At 40.3% G+C, this 17126-nt stretch overlaps 1 protein-coding gene across 1 annotated transcript in view; it reads left to right on the top strand.

The window, feature by feature from the left end:
• The first annotated feature begins 5318 nt into the window (after window positions 1-5318).
• col7a1l (collagen type VII alpha 1-like) overlaps window positions 5319-17126 on the top strand; it is a 43947-nt gene continuing 32139 nt past the window's right edge. The window contains exons 1-15 of the mRNA XM_026361089.1: window positions 5319-5394; window positions 9814-9994; window positions 10183-10342; window positions 11761-11854; window positions 12990-13163; window positions 13498-13661; window positions 13772-13901; window positions 13987-14103; window positions 14470-14625; window positions 15080-15196; window positions 15325-15471; window positions 15568-15687; window positions 15918-16076; window positions 16411-16524; window positions 16665-16814. Coding sequence (XP_026216874.1) covers window positions 5319-5394; window positions 9814-9994; window positions 10183-10342; window positions 11761-11854; window positions 12990-13163; window positions 13498-13661; window positions 13772-13901; window positions 13987-14103; window positions 14470-14625; window positions 15080-15196; window positions 15325-15471; window positions 15568-15687; window positions 15918-16076; window positions 16411-16524; window positions 16665-16814 — 2059 coding nt within the window. The remainder of the gene's footprint in view (window positions 5395-9813; window positions 9995-10182; window positions 10343-11760; window positions 11855-12989; window positions 13164-13497; window positions 13662-13771; window positions 13902-13986; window positions 14104-14469; window positions 14626-15079; window positions 15197-15324; window positions 15472-15567; window positions 15688-15917; window positions 16077-16410; window positions 16525-16664; window positions 16815-17126) is intronic.

Here is a 17126-nt window from a genome sequence, read left to right on the forward strand (position 1 = left end):
CAAAAACAGCTTTTGTTGCTGTATGAAACATGCAGTAAAACAAATAAACAGCAAGGTCAGCACACAGAGGATATTCATGGACTGATTCCGATCTTTTTACTGTTTTATGTAGCATTTGTGTAACTGAGGCAGTTTTGGTGAATTTTAAAAATTCCTGACTGAAGGATTCAACTTCTAGTATGATTGCAGATGATGACAGACTTTACCTGCAAGCGTTTAACATCATTTTACACCATTTATCCTATTTCCCCGAGGTGAAATATTGAATGTCCATGTGTACATTTCTATGCACTATACACACACACACACACACACACACACATACAGTATCCATACACAGCAATGCATTCTTAACAGTACTCAGTAACCCCCACTTCTCTATCTGTCTCTCTCTCTCTCTTTCTAAGCCAACAGGTTGCAGCAGCGTCACTCCCACCCCTCTTCCCAGGTTTTTTCCGTGCTTCAACAGAACCCAGGAAACAAAGTCTGTATCATTCATTCACTCTTAAACACAGTCAAGCACACCCACTTTCTAACACCTACCTCCACTCAGATACAGACAACTAGATTCACATATTGATTCTCTTGTACCATCCAGTCCATTATCACTGATAACACCCTGTGCAGGAATATAATAGACCCGAGTTTTTTGCCTGACTTGGATGAAACTTTTTGTGTATTTTAGGGGATAATTTTCCCCTCTCAGCCCCGAAGCGATCACCTGGATTGGGAAGATAACGATGATTCACTTGTCTGCAGTGGTGAGTGAGATTGTGTGGGCCCATTTTAGTGCTATAGTCAAAACCCATTACTTTAACTGCACTTTAATATGGTGCTTTATAGAGTCGTTTTGAATTCTTAACTGCCCAGATACCCTTGTTACAGCCTAAGTGTCTGGAGTAAGGCCAAAGAAATCTTACACTGCATCTTTTCTACAGCTTTTTCCAGTACAGTTCTCCTTAAACAGCATTACTTGTGTGGTATTAGAGCTTGCACTTTGCTGCTTGTTGGATTTCCTTCATGTGATGAAGTGCAGTGAGTTCTGCAAATGTGTCGCTCAGTCTAAAAGAATGCACTTATATCACATGCATGTTTGCTTATGTGTGTTTGTCTTTGGCATGAGTACTCCACCTCTCTGAAGGAGTTAATGTGAAGACTTTTTTTGCCTCCAAAGTTAATCAGAGCAGAAAAACAAGATGTCATGCTTTTGACAATCATGTCAGCTTTAGTGTATTCATGAATAATAACAGCCTACCAGGTTGTTTGCGAGAGCATTGTCAAGAGATGAAGCTATGTGGAATAAATTGTGGATTTTTTTTCTTTCATACTTGTCTGAGTTGGTTGGCTGCAAATGTAAAGTGATGTTAAGATAGTTTGCTGCAGCTTAATGAGCTGTAGATGAGAACCTGTGCTTTTTAAGTGTGTTAGTTCTAGCTCTGATACTAAAAACATCTGCTTTACTATGTTGCAGTCTAATATCTGTGCGTACCTTTTCACTGTTACCACTTTCCCACCTTTAGGGATAATCCATTCTGTGGAGTGCTGAAGTGGAAAATGCCATTATGTAGAAATAGCTGACATGCAGCAAGACTTGCAGGGCACACGGTGTGTGAGTCTGTGTGAGTGTGTGTGAGAAACGGAGATAGAGTGGTGGGTATAGCGAATAAAGGGACAGTTTAAAGGCCAGAGACAGTAAACTTTGAACATTGTTTAATCCTCTCGGGGCAGTATTAAAGTGAAGACCTCACACACTATGCAGACACATTTTCCTCAGTGAGGCTGCTGTGACTGATGGATGCTGTTTAGCTCGTGTGGTTTTTGATGGGGTATCATCGCAAACACGTTGTCTGAGTATCTGACACTTTCTTATCATTGAAGACGTTGCAAAAAGTTTTGTTGGCATGAGTTGTGTTTTATATGCACACAATATGTGTGTGTCAGGCAGTGGGTCCACACCGAGGACAATTAGTTGTCCTTGAAACACAATATGATACGATACTTTATTGTCAGCTCACACATTCAAAAGACAAACATCAACATCATCAGCATCAACAGTCATACAAACACAATCCCAAAACTCTCCCTAACATCACATTACACATTACACACTGAAAAATTTATTTGCAAACAATCAAGGCCGCCGATGAATCAATGGCAGTGATCCTGTGACTATTTCTCTGTCATTAAAATATTTTTTTAAATTGTTCCATAATCAGCAAATGTTAGCATGTTAGCACAACTTTTAGCATTTAGCTCAAGGGTTTTTATATTCTTTCAGTTTCTGTAGTGGCGAGTTATGGTTTACTAATTATTCGTGTAATTGCAGAAGTACAATCTAACTGTGCCAAAAAAAAAAAAAACTCTTTAATTTCTGCTTTGTTTCTCCATCCCTATTTTTTCTCCTTTGAAAGTGTTTCATCATATCAAAGCCATTGTAAAACCTTCAGGTTCTGGTTGCCTGCTGCTTGTCTGAACACCCATGCAAACCTATTTGAAAGTAATACGGAGATACATGCAGAGACAGATCTTAGATCTGCATTGGTATGCAGGGGAGAGAGTGTCGATTTTTGCCTGAGTTACATTCGAGTTCAAGCCCCGCCAGATCGCTCCTCCATCTGTAGAGGCTGTAAACTCGTCAGCCTTCAGCCATCCTGCCTCAGTCAGACCAGGTGGTTAAATCACATTAAAGAATTTTCTGGAATGGTATTTGTTTCACGTGGGTCTGATTTATTTTCATGTCATTATGGTATTCATTTATAGTTACAGTATAGAAATATAGTCTCACAGGGAAATATTGAACCTGATGTAGTGGTGGGGTGCATGATACAATGTGAATCTTTCAAACCAAATGAAATCTGTTATGTTTTCATCTCATGTGAAGTAGTCGACTGAATATCACTCTCTGTTTGATGTTATTCTTATAAATTAGCAAAAAGCACATTCCCACACACTTTTGTAGAGACGTTGGGGTTTTGCAGGCTAATGTAAAACAAAACAGCACAAACCATTTCCCTAGATCACAGTTAATGTGCTAAATGTGTTGCTCTCTGATGGAAGTTCATTCATTTCAAATGGGATAATCCATTACAGCTGTATGATTCCTTTGCCACTACGTTATGCGCTGATTTAAGGTTTGGATTTATTCTACTTAGGCATTCATTATGCTTACTTAAGTGAATGTTGTAGCTCTTTCTGTTGATACATTTATGTGCTGCTCAGTACACAGTTAAGAGGAGGGTTTTATGACGGCAGGATCCTCGAGCTGAATTCAGAGTGGAACACTGAGCAGCAAAAATTCACAACAGATCTGGCAACAAGTTACAATCATACTGATGCAGTATACTTCAATTTTGGTTTTAAATATCACCTTCCAAGGTGTCTCAATGAGAGATAATATGCCAGTAAAGCAGTTGCAATGTCTCAATGGGACTGAACTGCCTTCACTGAAAATGTGTTATGTCGAGTCAAAAGCTGCAGCCTCAGGTCTAATCTTTTTTATGCCAAACTGAAGTTTCCTCTGTCTGTCGAGGAAGAAAAGGGGGAGGATTTTCTTTGCCCCAAAGCATTACTATAACTCCATTCAGTCCCATGGACAGCTAATCCGCTCCTTCTATCTAGATTTGCCATGAAGAATGGCTGTACATTCAACAGTGAGGAACATCTGTCTAAATGTACCTGTCCTGCTGTCATTTCTTAGAAATACTGCCAGAGACCATCTCCACTTACCTGCCAACCACACATCATAGCAGGCCAATTTTGATTATGCTGACTTTTGTACCGGTGTTGACGAAGGTAATGTAAGGGGCCTTTGAATGCAGCTTAGAAAAAAAAAGAAATCCTTGAAAAATATTTTAATTATAATCCATAATCACAGCATTTCATATTTTACAGACAAGACTAAATCAGATCAAGTCATGTTTCTGTCTGTCTGTATGGTAGGAATGCCATTCATAAACAGTAGGCCAAAACACACACAAATACAAAAACATAACAGAGGGCAGGTGGAAACTGTAATTGGACACGGTTGGTGCCTGTTACTGCAGATTTGCCATGGTGCAAAATGTTTTTAACAAAGTGCTTGTTACTATGCACACAGACACATCGGAAATGATTAGCTATGCTGTCTCAGCCTTTGCTCTGCAGATAAACACCTCCATGGTGCGAGTGCATGGCACTACAGGTGAGTTATTGGGTAATCCTCTAAGTCTAAGAACAGGTGCATATGACAAAGTGAGGCAGCCCTTGTGAGCTGTCATTTTCAAATGATGCAGAATTTTCCCCTTTCTATAATATGCAGCCTCAAAAGTGTTTGAACGGCCAAGTCAGTTGTGTCTGTTATGCTGAAGACATTTTGATTTTAAATCAAGATAAATATGCGAGAGAAGTTCAGTAGTTCACAATTGATGGTATTTACACTTGAATGCATTAAACAACATAGAACACAGCACCACAAATGTTCCTTATAGCAAACATTAAACAAAACACCACTACAGTATATTACTTTAAATTAAAGAGACGGCATCTTTGAAGTTGAAAAAATTACAAACAGTGTCAACAAACTAGAATGGAGATTATATGAAGAATACATCCAGTTCAACTTGCAGGCTTTAGCAGCGTTTGGAGAAGGCTCTGCCATGTAAGATTACTGGGGTAATAACTTTTAATGTTCACTTTTGTTTAGACCAAATGACTGCTTTTAATAGCTGGGTTCATATTGGACAGTTTTAAAGCCTTTTTGATGTTTTTATTTTCTTGCTGTCATTGGAATGTGTTATAAAATTGTTCATAGGGAGCACACTTGCTTGCTGTGCACACATATTGATGGGAGCTAGTATAACATTATGCTACCCTTTTCCTAAAAATAAAAACTGTAAAAATTAGCATTAAAATGTGTGAGAGCCAGCTGAATTCTCTCAAGCAGCATAACAAGAAATATTTAATGTAATATTATACCTGATGGTAACCTGGACAAAAATAATTACATATAAAATGCGTGTTAAGTCTTTGGTGTTAGCCCGAACCACCACACAAATGCATTTAACACTGACATTTATCCTAACACTGATGTTTTACTTGTAGGAAAAACTCTTAGCAATTGCAAAATGTGCATAAGAATCAGATGTCCTTTACAAATTATTAATTGGTTATGTTTTATGTTTCAATATCTTTAATTAAATGTTGTCCATATAATTTCAGATAAGAGAAAAGAAGAGGTGCAATTGATGATTGTGGAGAGGAAGTCAGGACAGAGGCTTGTGAAGACAGGAACTGGGAGTAGAAGCAGGTGATTGAAGGTCGAAGAGGAGGAGGGGAAAACTATGGGCTGCTGTTTTGTGTGGCTCCTTCTACTCCCCCTTTCTCTCTCCCATCAAAGAGTCACAGCACAAACTGAAGGTAATTGACGACATTCCTACACCTGATTTACACACTTACACAATTTGTTGATTTGCTTCAACTAACATTTACTTTCCTTTTTTACCTACCTGTGCTTAGTCACATCATTTCTTCAAGTGTATAATACACTCATCAGCCACAACATTAAAGCCACTGAAGGGTGAAGTGAATATTGTTGATTATCTGATTACTTTGGCTTCTGTAAAGACATGAGATTGTGTTGACTAGATGAGTGGGTCAAAGTATCTCACAAGCAACAGGTCAGTGGTCAGTGGTGGTCCAAAGCAGCTCTATAGGTCCAACCCCACAGAAGAGCTTCCAGGGCTGAAAATTGCTGCAAAATTTAATGCTGACTCTGATCATCAGGTGTCAGAATGCACGGTTCATCACAGCTCGCTGCAGAATTGTAAAATTACCCATGCTCAACCCTAAAGCGGGCATGGACCATGGATCAGTGGAGGAAGGTGGCCTCGTCTCATTTTCTTTTACGCCATGTAGACAGCTACAGTACAGTAGGTGTGTGTCTTTTGTTTATACCTGGGGAAACGGTGGCACCAGGACACCTCACCGCCAACAGGAGTGAAAGGATATGCTGCTGATGTGTTGGTGCCACGTACCAGAACACACTCAGTGGTGGAGAGCATCCCTCAACCAGCTCACAGCTGCTTTGACAGTAAACAGGAGCCCACACAATACTAGACAGGTGGTTTTAATGTTGTGGATGATCAGTGATCACCTTATAGTACCAACACCTGAGTCATGGCCATATGTCTGACTGACAGCAAGATCTATGAATTGCATGACTTGGATGCTCAAGCCAAAGGAAGGGCAGGTGCTCAATGAGAACAGTCTGGGCGAGTGCTCCATCATTAAATCTCTGCACTTGGACATGTACACCAACCCAGCCCCAGTCTCTCTCCAGATTGTGTCTAGTCAGGGAATTGAAACATCTGCTAGCCTCATGTACAGAACAGCACTCTGTCTGCCAACCTGTCAAACCAATCTCTGTGATACAGAACTTTAGCCCCAGGTGCTATTGGATGTCACGAAAAGGTCAATCAGCCAATCAAAAGTTAGATTTCCTCCATCTGGAATATGGTTGGCAGAAAGTGATGGTAAAGTTGTTGGGCAGAATTATGAAAGGATAGAAATAGCCCAAGGGTAAACAGAAGCTACCTTTGCAAATGTTATCATTGTTTATTCCTGACAGTGTTAACTCACCTCCTGTCATTACAGTCCATGGTAATAAAGAGCAATAGGTTCAATGTAAGGACACAAAAGGTTATGTAGGCAATTTTAAATCAACAAACCAGCTGACGGCCTAAAGCTGCATTCATCAATATATTTATACAGACAATGAATCAAATGACTTCTGTAGTTGGGTTTGCTCTTATTGCTCTGCATGACCATGGAGCTTTGTAGCCTCTTTTCGATTAGTTGCCTTTTTAAGGCCTCCGCTGTACAGTAAGAATGAGTCACTTCTGTCAGCTGCAGCAGGAAGCTGTGTCATCAAATAAACTTTGATAAACCCACAGTAAGCTACCTGCCAACTATCAAAAAGCACACAGATATTAAAGTGACTTGCTGGTGTAGAAAGTCAAATATTCAGCAGCTAAAGAACACAATGTTTTGTCAGCTGCTGGTGGAGACCAAGACAGAGCCCGTAATGGAACATGTTGCTCTGTGTAGGCTCATTTTAGCCTTAACAGCTTTTCAAGGTCGAGGGATTTGTCTGTTTGCTGTTGAGTTCTGCTGCTTCAACTTGGCCAAACAATAATTAATGCAGCTTTATCAAAATACTTTAATACACCCACTTAGGAATCTATAAATGTCTCATTGTGCTGCCACAGTGGCTCATGCTCAGAGGATACAGTATGATAATTCAGCTGGAAGTGCAAGCTCCTGACCTCAGCTATGCTGTATATGTATTATCACAGCTTTCTATAGTTCTAAGCTTTACCATTCATCTACCATAGTTTCAGCAATCGCCTTGTTAGCACAATAAATCATTCAGCGCTCAGTCAACACATGACGTTGTTCACCCAGCAGGTGCAAGAGATGTCGACTTCCTCAACAATATGTAAAGTGGCAGTAGGTAGCTAAACCCTTGCAAAGGAGAGTAGTGTTTCTCAAAAATGCCGGAGGCTAAGCATTGTCATCAAGTGACAGGGAAGCAGGGATTAGCAGTAACTTTAGTCATCCGTGTGTGTGTGTTGTGAGCTGCACTAATTGTTGTGTTTGATGTGCGTGCACTCAGCACCGGCTGTGGTCTTCACAGAACAATGCAATCCAAATCAAAAAGACTACATTTGTTAAAATCTGACATAATACCTTATTATAGCAAGAAAGGAGGACTTCATTTAATGAGGTGGTAGACAGTAAGGCAGAATCAAACATGTACTTACAGAGTTCGGAAACGACACTTCAGAATCAGTCGATCTAGTTGACTCAGGATTCAACCTTGTCCTGTGTCGCCCAGTCAATGGCTTGTTATTACTAATATATATAATACACAGTGGAATGCATAAAATGTTAATTAGAACCACTATGCTGTTAGTAGAGCTGTACACTGATTTGCCTTTTAAGTGTGGCAGTGGAAAGTCATTGTTTGGGTGCATTTGTTCGACCAACTGTTAAAATTTGGTCTTTCTAGTCTTTCTATAGTTTTATATTTCTGTTCTACTCTCAGTGTCTCTCTTTCTCTGTGAAATAGTCTCCTGTTAGAGAAACTTAACATTCACCTGAACGTGAACCTGAGAGCTGTCGAGCTGCTTAAACTTGTGCCTTTTGGTGGTATCTGTCTTTTTTCTTTTATTATTGGAGCTGATTGCAACAGTGCATCACTATTAATGCTTTTATCCAAAGCGACTTACCAGAGGTACAAGGCAAGCAAAATATCTAAGCCAAGGAGAAGGACTTTAAAGTAAAGACTCTTTCTTTCCTAGCAGAGTTTTCTGCAGCATATGCCAAAGCTACTGAGCTACATCTAATGCGTAAATCAATGGTGGTCTAACATAGAGGTGTATACAACCTTTAAGATATCAGCATAGATAACCTTCAGGAAAACCATTCCTAATCCCTCAGCATGGGTTGTCTTCTTATCCCAGGCATGTGGTTCTCACCTGCTAGTCCAGACAGACAAACTTCTAGATAATTGATCTTGTTTTCTCCTCAGTCTGTGTCTGTCTGACATAGACCAACCTCCAGTTGCTTCCTTTCTCAAATTCTCAACCATGTGGTTTTATCTTATCTTTTGCAGAAGTCTGTGGAGTAGAAATGTATCCCAATAAATGGAACCACCACAGGTGTATGAATGGTGTGGTTGGCTGCTCATATCAGACTCGACTAAAGATGAAAATGATGAGCATTGTTGTGCCCTGTGAATTTGCATCAGTGGTTTAAATGTGGTTTCGCATCAGTGATCAATCCACTTTTGCTGAGTATATGACACTAAAGCTTCCATGTAGGTCAGCATCAGAGAAGGATCCGAAGTAGTATTATACTGTCATTTTTCCCCTAATGCATGGCTAGAGATGTATAGGTGTGTGAGCGAGAACACAATGTTAGGTCGCAATGAGCTGGAGACATATGTCACCCCCAGTGAATCCCGGGATTGCAGCCAAAGGAAGAAGTGTGAGATAATAGAGGGAAGCAAACTTGGTAATGAAATAAAGGACGGTGGAAAAGCTGAGTTATCACTTACAGAACAATCAGTAGTGCCCATCTCTTATTCACTAGCCTAATCAATGTTGTCGTCACTGTTGTTTATTGCATATATAATGCCAGAATATCGACTTCGAGGGCATGTGCAGACGCAGCAGATTCCTGTGTATACTGTACTGTATGTGTGTATCTCTAAGTGTGTGTACTGTACAACATGCAAAATTTGTGTAGTTGGCTTTATGGCAACTCCACATTGAAAAACATCTGCAACCTTCAAAAAGCAGCAGATCTTTATGTTAAATGCGTTTGTTTGCTTAAGCAAGGGGACTGACCCTGATTTTGGGTGTGTTTACCTTATTATTCTAAGCGTTCCTCATCGCTGTACTAAGGTTTTATTGCTGGAGTGCTCAGAATATTGATAGTCTCTCTGGCTCACTTGTGTCTCATTAAAAATTCATGGGGATTTGTGTGGCGCTCTGGATGCATGACAGAAGCAAATGAAAGGAAAAGCCTCAACATGATGGAACAAGTCTGCCATCTGGTGGACATGTAGGAATAAAATAAAAAAAGTCTCACTTTGTAAAATTTAAAACATGTAAACAATTGATTTTTTCACATTTTAGCAAATTTGAAAATGTTGGATTATAGTTTTTTTGTCTTCCAGATGGACACAACAGGAAAAAAGTTTGATAAAGTTTAGTTTGTCTTCCCTTTGTATTCAAGCACACACTAACTGATCCTTTCTTCTTCCCTCAGCATGCAGGACAGTGGTACAAGCAGACATAGTGTTTCTGGTGGATGAATCATGGAGTGTGGGCCAGAATAGCTTCTCCAGGGTCAAGGACTTCATCTCAGCTATCGCCTCCTCCTTTCAGGACAGTGCCATTGGAGCTGAGGGGGTCCGTTTTGGTGTCACTGTCTTTGGTGATGTCCCAAGGTAAAATTCATATAAATGAGTTTTGCAGCATTTTCAAGTTGAAAAACAAATACAGAGTGATACACTTTTCCAGTTTTGGGTCACCGCAGCAAACAGACTTGTCCACACACACCTAACAGTGTTTGTACTATGTATTTGTTCCATTATTTGTACATCATCCACTTTTTCCTCTAATACCTTCCTTGCAGGATGCGGATTGCTTTGACAGATTACAGCTCACTGGGGGAGGTGCTGAAAGCCATCAAAGACCTCCCTTATGCAGGTGGATCCAGGAGGATAGGTGATGCCCTCCAGTTTTTGGTTGACCCAGTGTTCAGCCCTGCTATCAGTCGAGACCACGCACCAAAGGTACAATGCTTCACCCAGTGAGATGTGTAGTTCCACCCGGGGTATTTGGTATTTTTCTGTTATACTGTGACAGTTTTGCATCCACAGAGTCTCTACAGGAGAATGATTTTCTTCCAATGCATGCTGAACACTGAAGAGTTTGAGTAATCGTGTTAAATGTTTGACAAAGTGTGGAATCACAAGCAACAGACAAACAACTGCTTTGAGTTTACAACCAACACTGCAAAGTCCACTGTTTCCAGCTGGCCACCAACATGCATATAGCGCATGTTGTGTCCCTGTGTGAAACCAAATGATTAGTCACGAGTCTGTATTTGTACTCCACAGGAATTTGTCCAGAAAAACAAACAAAACAAACTGGTCTCTCATCTTCACACCACAGCAAATCTAAAACCGATTCTGTTTAGTTTTACTCTGACTTTAGAAGAAAAGGTAATGTTGAAAGGTAGTGAAGTAAAAGTACATACTGTTCATTCCTAAAAGACACATTCATGGTCAGAGATTGAAAAGCTTTGTCACAGGGCCCATCCCACCTCAGGCCTGATCCAATCGGCCTCATCAAATATTCAAATGCACTTTGCTCCCAACAGCTCAGAGTTTCTGTCAGCTACATTTCTCTGTCAGCCTAATACTCTAGTGTAGTGTGAGTATAACACGGCTGCTTAGCATTCCAGTCATCTCTCTATCTATGACTGTGTGTGCGAATCATCTTGCAGCAGCACACTTGACGTGGGAAGGCAGAGAATCGGGGATTAGGCTGATATATTGAATTGTGCAGCCAGAGCACATGCAAAGAAGCAGCTACATTCTCATTTTGATGATTTCTAGCCTCCGTCTTCATTGACTGAGGGGTGAACTTTGAATGAACTGAGTAAATTTTCCTTAATGGGAAAATTATCAGTCTCAGTGGCAAATCAGCATCCTTGTATTCCACTTTGTCTTTGATTTATTTAATTACGTATTCAATTATGAGCTAAACCATGTTAAGTCCATGGGGGCTTTTATGAGCATAATATTGTTTACAAGGATGCTCTTTCTGCACAAACAAACCGTTATTTGGAGGGTGGATTGAAACCTCCAGCGATGCCAACAATAGGGAAAACATAAAACATATGTTTTTAGAGTACACATCAAAGATAGAAGCAAAGCTACTAACCTGACCCTGCTTCCATTAGCTTTGTGTTATTTCACATCTAGAGTAGTTTGAATCTACTTCAAATTTATGAATGATTTCATTTTAGCACCTATTTGTAGGTTTTGATTGAACAGAAATCACTTTTCAATCACTACATTTGCATGATTTGCAGATTTTCAACAACTGAAGCTCAAACATTTAACCCATGAATAATTGGTATTTTGTCAGTAAGATGTCTTTATATCATACTGACTGACTTCATATTTGTCTCTTTTGTGTGCAGATTGCTGTTTTGATTACAAATGGACGTTCAGACGACCAGGTTGATGCCGCAGCCAGAGCTGTAGCTGACAACGGGATTACTCTCTTTGCAGTAGGTGAGCGTGGAAGTTGGTATTGTGAATTCCTTCAACATCCTCACTGCAGCGGCCCCTTAGATTTTATCCAAGCTCTGCCAGCTTATCTGCAGTGTTTGCAGTTAGAAATTCATGTCCCGAACATTTGAATTCATTGGAGTAAACTTTGGTATTTGTAAGCGTGTGTGAGACTCTTGGTTCGGAGTGTGTGAGTGAACCTCTGCAGATGTCTAGGTATGTATGTGCAAACATAACAGCTTCTACAAATAGCATCTGTACATAGAAATAAGCGAGTGGTTCATTCAGCTCATATATTGTCTATGTAGAAATACATTTTCTTAGCTTTCACCTTTCTTCCTGCTGATAAATACATTGCTGTTTACACACAAGTTCTTACACATATCTTACCTTCTTTCTCCTACACGCATGCATGAGCACACAAGCCAACAACTTCATCCTCCCAGGCAATAATTACTGCTCATTAGCCAATAGTGTGCTAATCGCAGCCATTTTTCATTGGGCAATTCAGTGTCCCCCATCTGTACCTCTGACACAGAGATCTACTTATCTCATTCATCACTCCCACAGAGAAGCTCCACATGCATTTTGTGTAGTAGTGCAAAACCAAAATGCTTGTAGAGCATGTGAAGCTTGAATAACATGTATGCGCTGATGTATACATGCAAATAGCCAGTAAGAAAACGTGTGCATTTATCTGGCATTGGTACACATTAGTAACAGTGAGTCATCTGCTATTTTATGCCCAGATAGGATCCAGGTATTTGTCTGGTCCCACTTTAACAAACAGGCCTGAAGAGCATACAGAATGCTGTAACTTTAGATAAGTGCCAGACAGCATTTGATTAAGCTTGTACATACAGTGCTGCCGTATGCATTTGTGTGGCTCCGTCTATCTTTTCTTGATTTAAAAAGAAATCTCTCAAAATCCCACATCTCCCCCTAGTGGTTTCTTTAGGAAAGGACGTGGAGGAAAATGCAAAGAAAACTGTTTAAATATGTAAGCGACACAACAACTTGTTGATCCTAACGAGAACTGTTGTTAATGAAGGCTGTTTTATGCTTTTCCTTGGGAAATATTAGTGAATAAAGCATTTAAATGGATGTCGCTGTGCCTTGATGTGTATCATATGACCAGGTGTTCAGGGTGTTGACGAAACAGAGCTGAGGAAGACTGTGACAGAGCCATATGAGGAACATCTGCTGCTGGGTACTGATTACTCTCACTTGGAAGCCATCCTTCCTAAACTGTCCCGCCGAGTGTGTTTTACTGCCTCTGAACCACCACGGCCTGTGAAAATGTCCCAGCCTGGTGAGTTAGCACAAACACAGTGTGAAAGCAAAATTTGAAAAAACTAGCTGAGATTGTCTGAGTGTTAAAGCTGTTTGCATTATTTCTTTTGATGAATTCGAGTTCTCCCTGCAGTCTGAAAAGTATTATAAAAATGAATAATAGCTTTCTATTATTTCACACAACTTTAATTCACACAGCCTTGAAGCGTTCTCGCTTAGATGGATTTATCTATCTCACACAGTTTTTCACCCAGACTGATCTGTATTGTTCTCTCCTCATCTACATTTCCCTTCCTCTTTCACTCATATTTGTAAAATCTCATCCTTCTTCCTGTATGTTCTCCCTCTCTCAGTTCAAGAGCTTATAGTGGGCCCTAGAGATCTTCAGGTCAGTGAGTTGGCTCACAGCTCCCTAAGGCTGACATGGAGCCAGGCCACTGGTGATGTCACTGGATATCGGCTCCTGGTTACCCCTGTCAACTCTAAGGGACACCTCCTCTCCCAGCAGCAGAGACAGGTGAGGAAATGTGCATGTGGGTGATGATAGATGTGTTGCTATTATTGCGATTAGACCTCGCTCTCGCTCACTTCTTCTTACTTCGTGTTCTTCGGCTCTTTATGCAACAGATCGATCTGAAGGCAGATGTGAGCACAGCAGTGGTGACAGAGCTGAGTCCCAAAACAAACTACTCCCTCACTGTCTATGCCATCTACCCCAGCCTCATAGGAGACTCTGCAACAGTAACCGCCCTGACAAGTTGGTGCCACCCCTTATCACCTGTTCAACAATTCTCAAATACTAGTTTAGATTTTACACTGAGCAACACGTTTCTGTCTTATAGCTCCTTTGCCTCAGGTGTCAAACTTCCGTGTTATCGAGGAGGGTCTGTTCTCCCTGCGTTTGGGCTGGACACCTCCTCTAGGGAAGCTCAATGGATTCAAGATCTTCATCCCAAGATGTATGTTGACATATGCCAGTGCAACAGTTATTATTAGTGGTAGTATATGACACCAGAGTCAAAGACATTTTATTACAAATCAGTATAAATATTTTTAAAAGATGTTTTTGCACTACTTCTCATCATGGTGATACACCTACTTTTATGTGTTGTTTTTTTATTAATTGATTAATTTTTCATTTTGTTGTGCCTTGAAACAAATCCTTCAGCAATACATACTTTAGTGGGATTTTGTTAAATGAAACATTCACATTCATTTCAGAGTTTCTTGTCTTTCTAACTCAAGGCAACATGGATCATAGGAGCAAGTTGTTTGGGAGGAGATTTGTATTTCATGTGTATTGACTCTTTTCGATTGTTTTGCAGCCAACAGACCAGGATTTACTTATGAGCAGCTGCTTCCTGGAGACACCTCTTCTCATGTGATTGACAGCCTAGAGGAAGATAAGAAATACCCTATCAGTATTTATGCTGTATACCCGGAAGGACCAAGCGAGCCAGTCTCAATCGTGGGCAAAACATGTGAGTTCATGCTTCGGTCAAAACATCAGAATATTAATTGAATTAAACAGAAAGTGAAAGATATTTATTCTTTTACACTTAGTCATGTACACAGGGAAAGAGCTGATACCTTTAAACAATCAACCAATCAGGATAATTTCAAGGTGAAGTCATGTAATAGGCAACAAATAAAATACAGTAAAACATGAAAGTGTAGTACTATAGTACATCCACAGTAGGGTGATGTTGTTCAAGAAAAAAAGAGACAAGAGCATCAGGTTGACACTCAGTGTCATTAATACTTCATCGTAGGCTTGAGAAATACATCTCATTTAGATTTGTTTATATTGGTACATAATTTAACTTTCTCCTCTATAAAACATCAGATCAAATCATTTATTTTATAGCTATTATTTTATGGAAAGGAACAAAAATATACATTCAATTGTGTGTGTGTTTTGGATGTGTTTCACAGTAAAGCTGGTACCAATTCAGAAGTTCCTGGTGGAAAATGCCACTACTGACACTGTCCAAGCCAGGTGGACCTCAGTTAAAGGGGCAACAGGATACCGTCTGACATGGTCATCCCCAAGTACTGTGGTTAAATCTTATGCTTTTTATCTGTGACATAGCACTAAGGTGTACCACAGTATCATTACACAAACAGTTGTTCCTATTTTTATGACATTCAGTGCTTCTGTGCTTCACTGTGTCTTTTAGATGATCACATAGAGAACATAAACCTCGGAGACAACTTTAATTTTTACATGATCCAGGGCCTCCATCCAGGTTCTGAGTACACCGTCACCATCGATCCTGTCTTTGGAGACGTCGAGGGACCTGTCACCACTACAAAAGTCAAGACATGTAACTAGAAACTTATTAAAAAATAGAAGCATGAGTTGTCTCAGTTTTAAATTAGATTTCATTGTGTCCATCTCTCACTATCTCTCTCTCTGTCAGTGGAAAGCAGTGCAGTACAGACTCTGAAGGTGTCCGCTGTGAGCACCAGTACAGCTATTGTCTCATGGAACAGTGTCCCAGGAGCTACAGGATACAGACTGGCCTGGGGACCCACCCCAGGTGATTTCACACATGATACCATAACATTCATATAGTGATAAGAGGCAGTCCTTCTAGTGAAACATTTCATGATGCTTATAGCTTTTGTTAAGATGCGACATAAAGGCCCATTAATCCTTAAACAGCAAGTGTATCTAACTGTATGCTATACTGTATATGTGTGTTTATCTTGTGATGGTGCCGAGCCACGAAATGTTGTTTCTAGAGTTAATGTTACGTATTTCTTGCAGAGTTTGTTGGTCGGGACCGTCCCAGGCAGTTGGCTTTAAACAGCAGCACCACAGAGTATCATCTGAAGAACGTAGCCCATGATACCGAGTATGTCCTCACTCTCTATGTGCTGTTTGGATCAGTGGTGGGACCTGGTATCACAGCTACCTTCAGAACATGTGAGTACCAGTATTCAGTGTGTTGCCTACTCACCAGAAGTATCACTGACAGTCAGGAATGATTAGAACACATGTCTACTGTACTATTTGGGCCAACATATACTGTCATGTCTTATTCTTTATGTCTAGATAGTTCACATCTGTCAGTGCACAATAACCCAGCAGCTAATTTGATCCCACTGTCCTGACTCGAATAAAAATGTCAGACAAGCATAAACTAGCTAACTGTAAGTTAGTGCCATATTTTATTTGAATAAATGTGTAGGCTATATACGGTAAAGAACATCTACAGACTATTATACTATTAGTATAAACTATTTCTCCTACTTCTCAGCTCCTCTGGGCTATGTGTCCAACTTCAAGGTGACATCCTACACTAGTACGTCTATAGATGTAGAGTGGAGTCCTATTGTAGGAGCCACTGACTACAAACTCTCTTGGAACACAGGTAATGTATTTAACTTTATTTTTTAGTAGGTATATTGAAAATGTTCTGTTTGTTTATTTGCAGGATGCCTCTTTATATTCACAGGTGTATACTGTTATTTAATTAATTACATGTATGCGTGTGCACCTGCATGCTTGCAGATGACAGCAGCCCCCAGACTCGTTACCTGGACCGCACTGTTCTCTCCCATCGCATCGAAGATCTGAACCCACAGTCCACCTACACGGTCACTATTTGTGCAGTTTACGGCAACTCAGAAGGGCCAGAAGTCTCCTTATCTCAGCTCACAGGTACAGAATGGAAGTGAGGTTTATTTAAATTTATCATGATTCATCTTTAGATTTAAATAGCGCTGAGCAGCTGTGCCCCATTGTAATTAAATGGGTGGAGACATCGAAGTTCTTCATCCCGTGCTCCGGCACCCTTGTGGTGTCTTCATGTGACTGACAAGTCATGTACTTTGGACTTCCTATTTTAACCACAGTTCCGTCGTTTACACTTGTACCATGTGCTACCGCAGAGCTGCTATCATTTTATCACTGTCACTGTCAATGTTAGTGTGTTACACCAAGCTGCCAAATGTATTACACTGACAAATGGCA

The sequence above is a fragment of the Anabas testudineus genome, chromosome 23 (genome assembly GCF_900324465.2).
Source record: "Anabas testudineus chromosome 23, fAnaTes1.2, whole genome shotgun sequence".
NCBI lineage: Eukaryota > Metazoa > Chordata > Actinopteri > Anabantiformes > Anabantidae > Anabas > Anabas testudineus.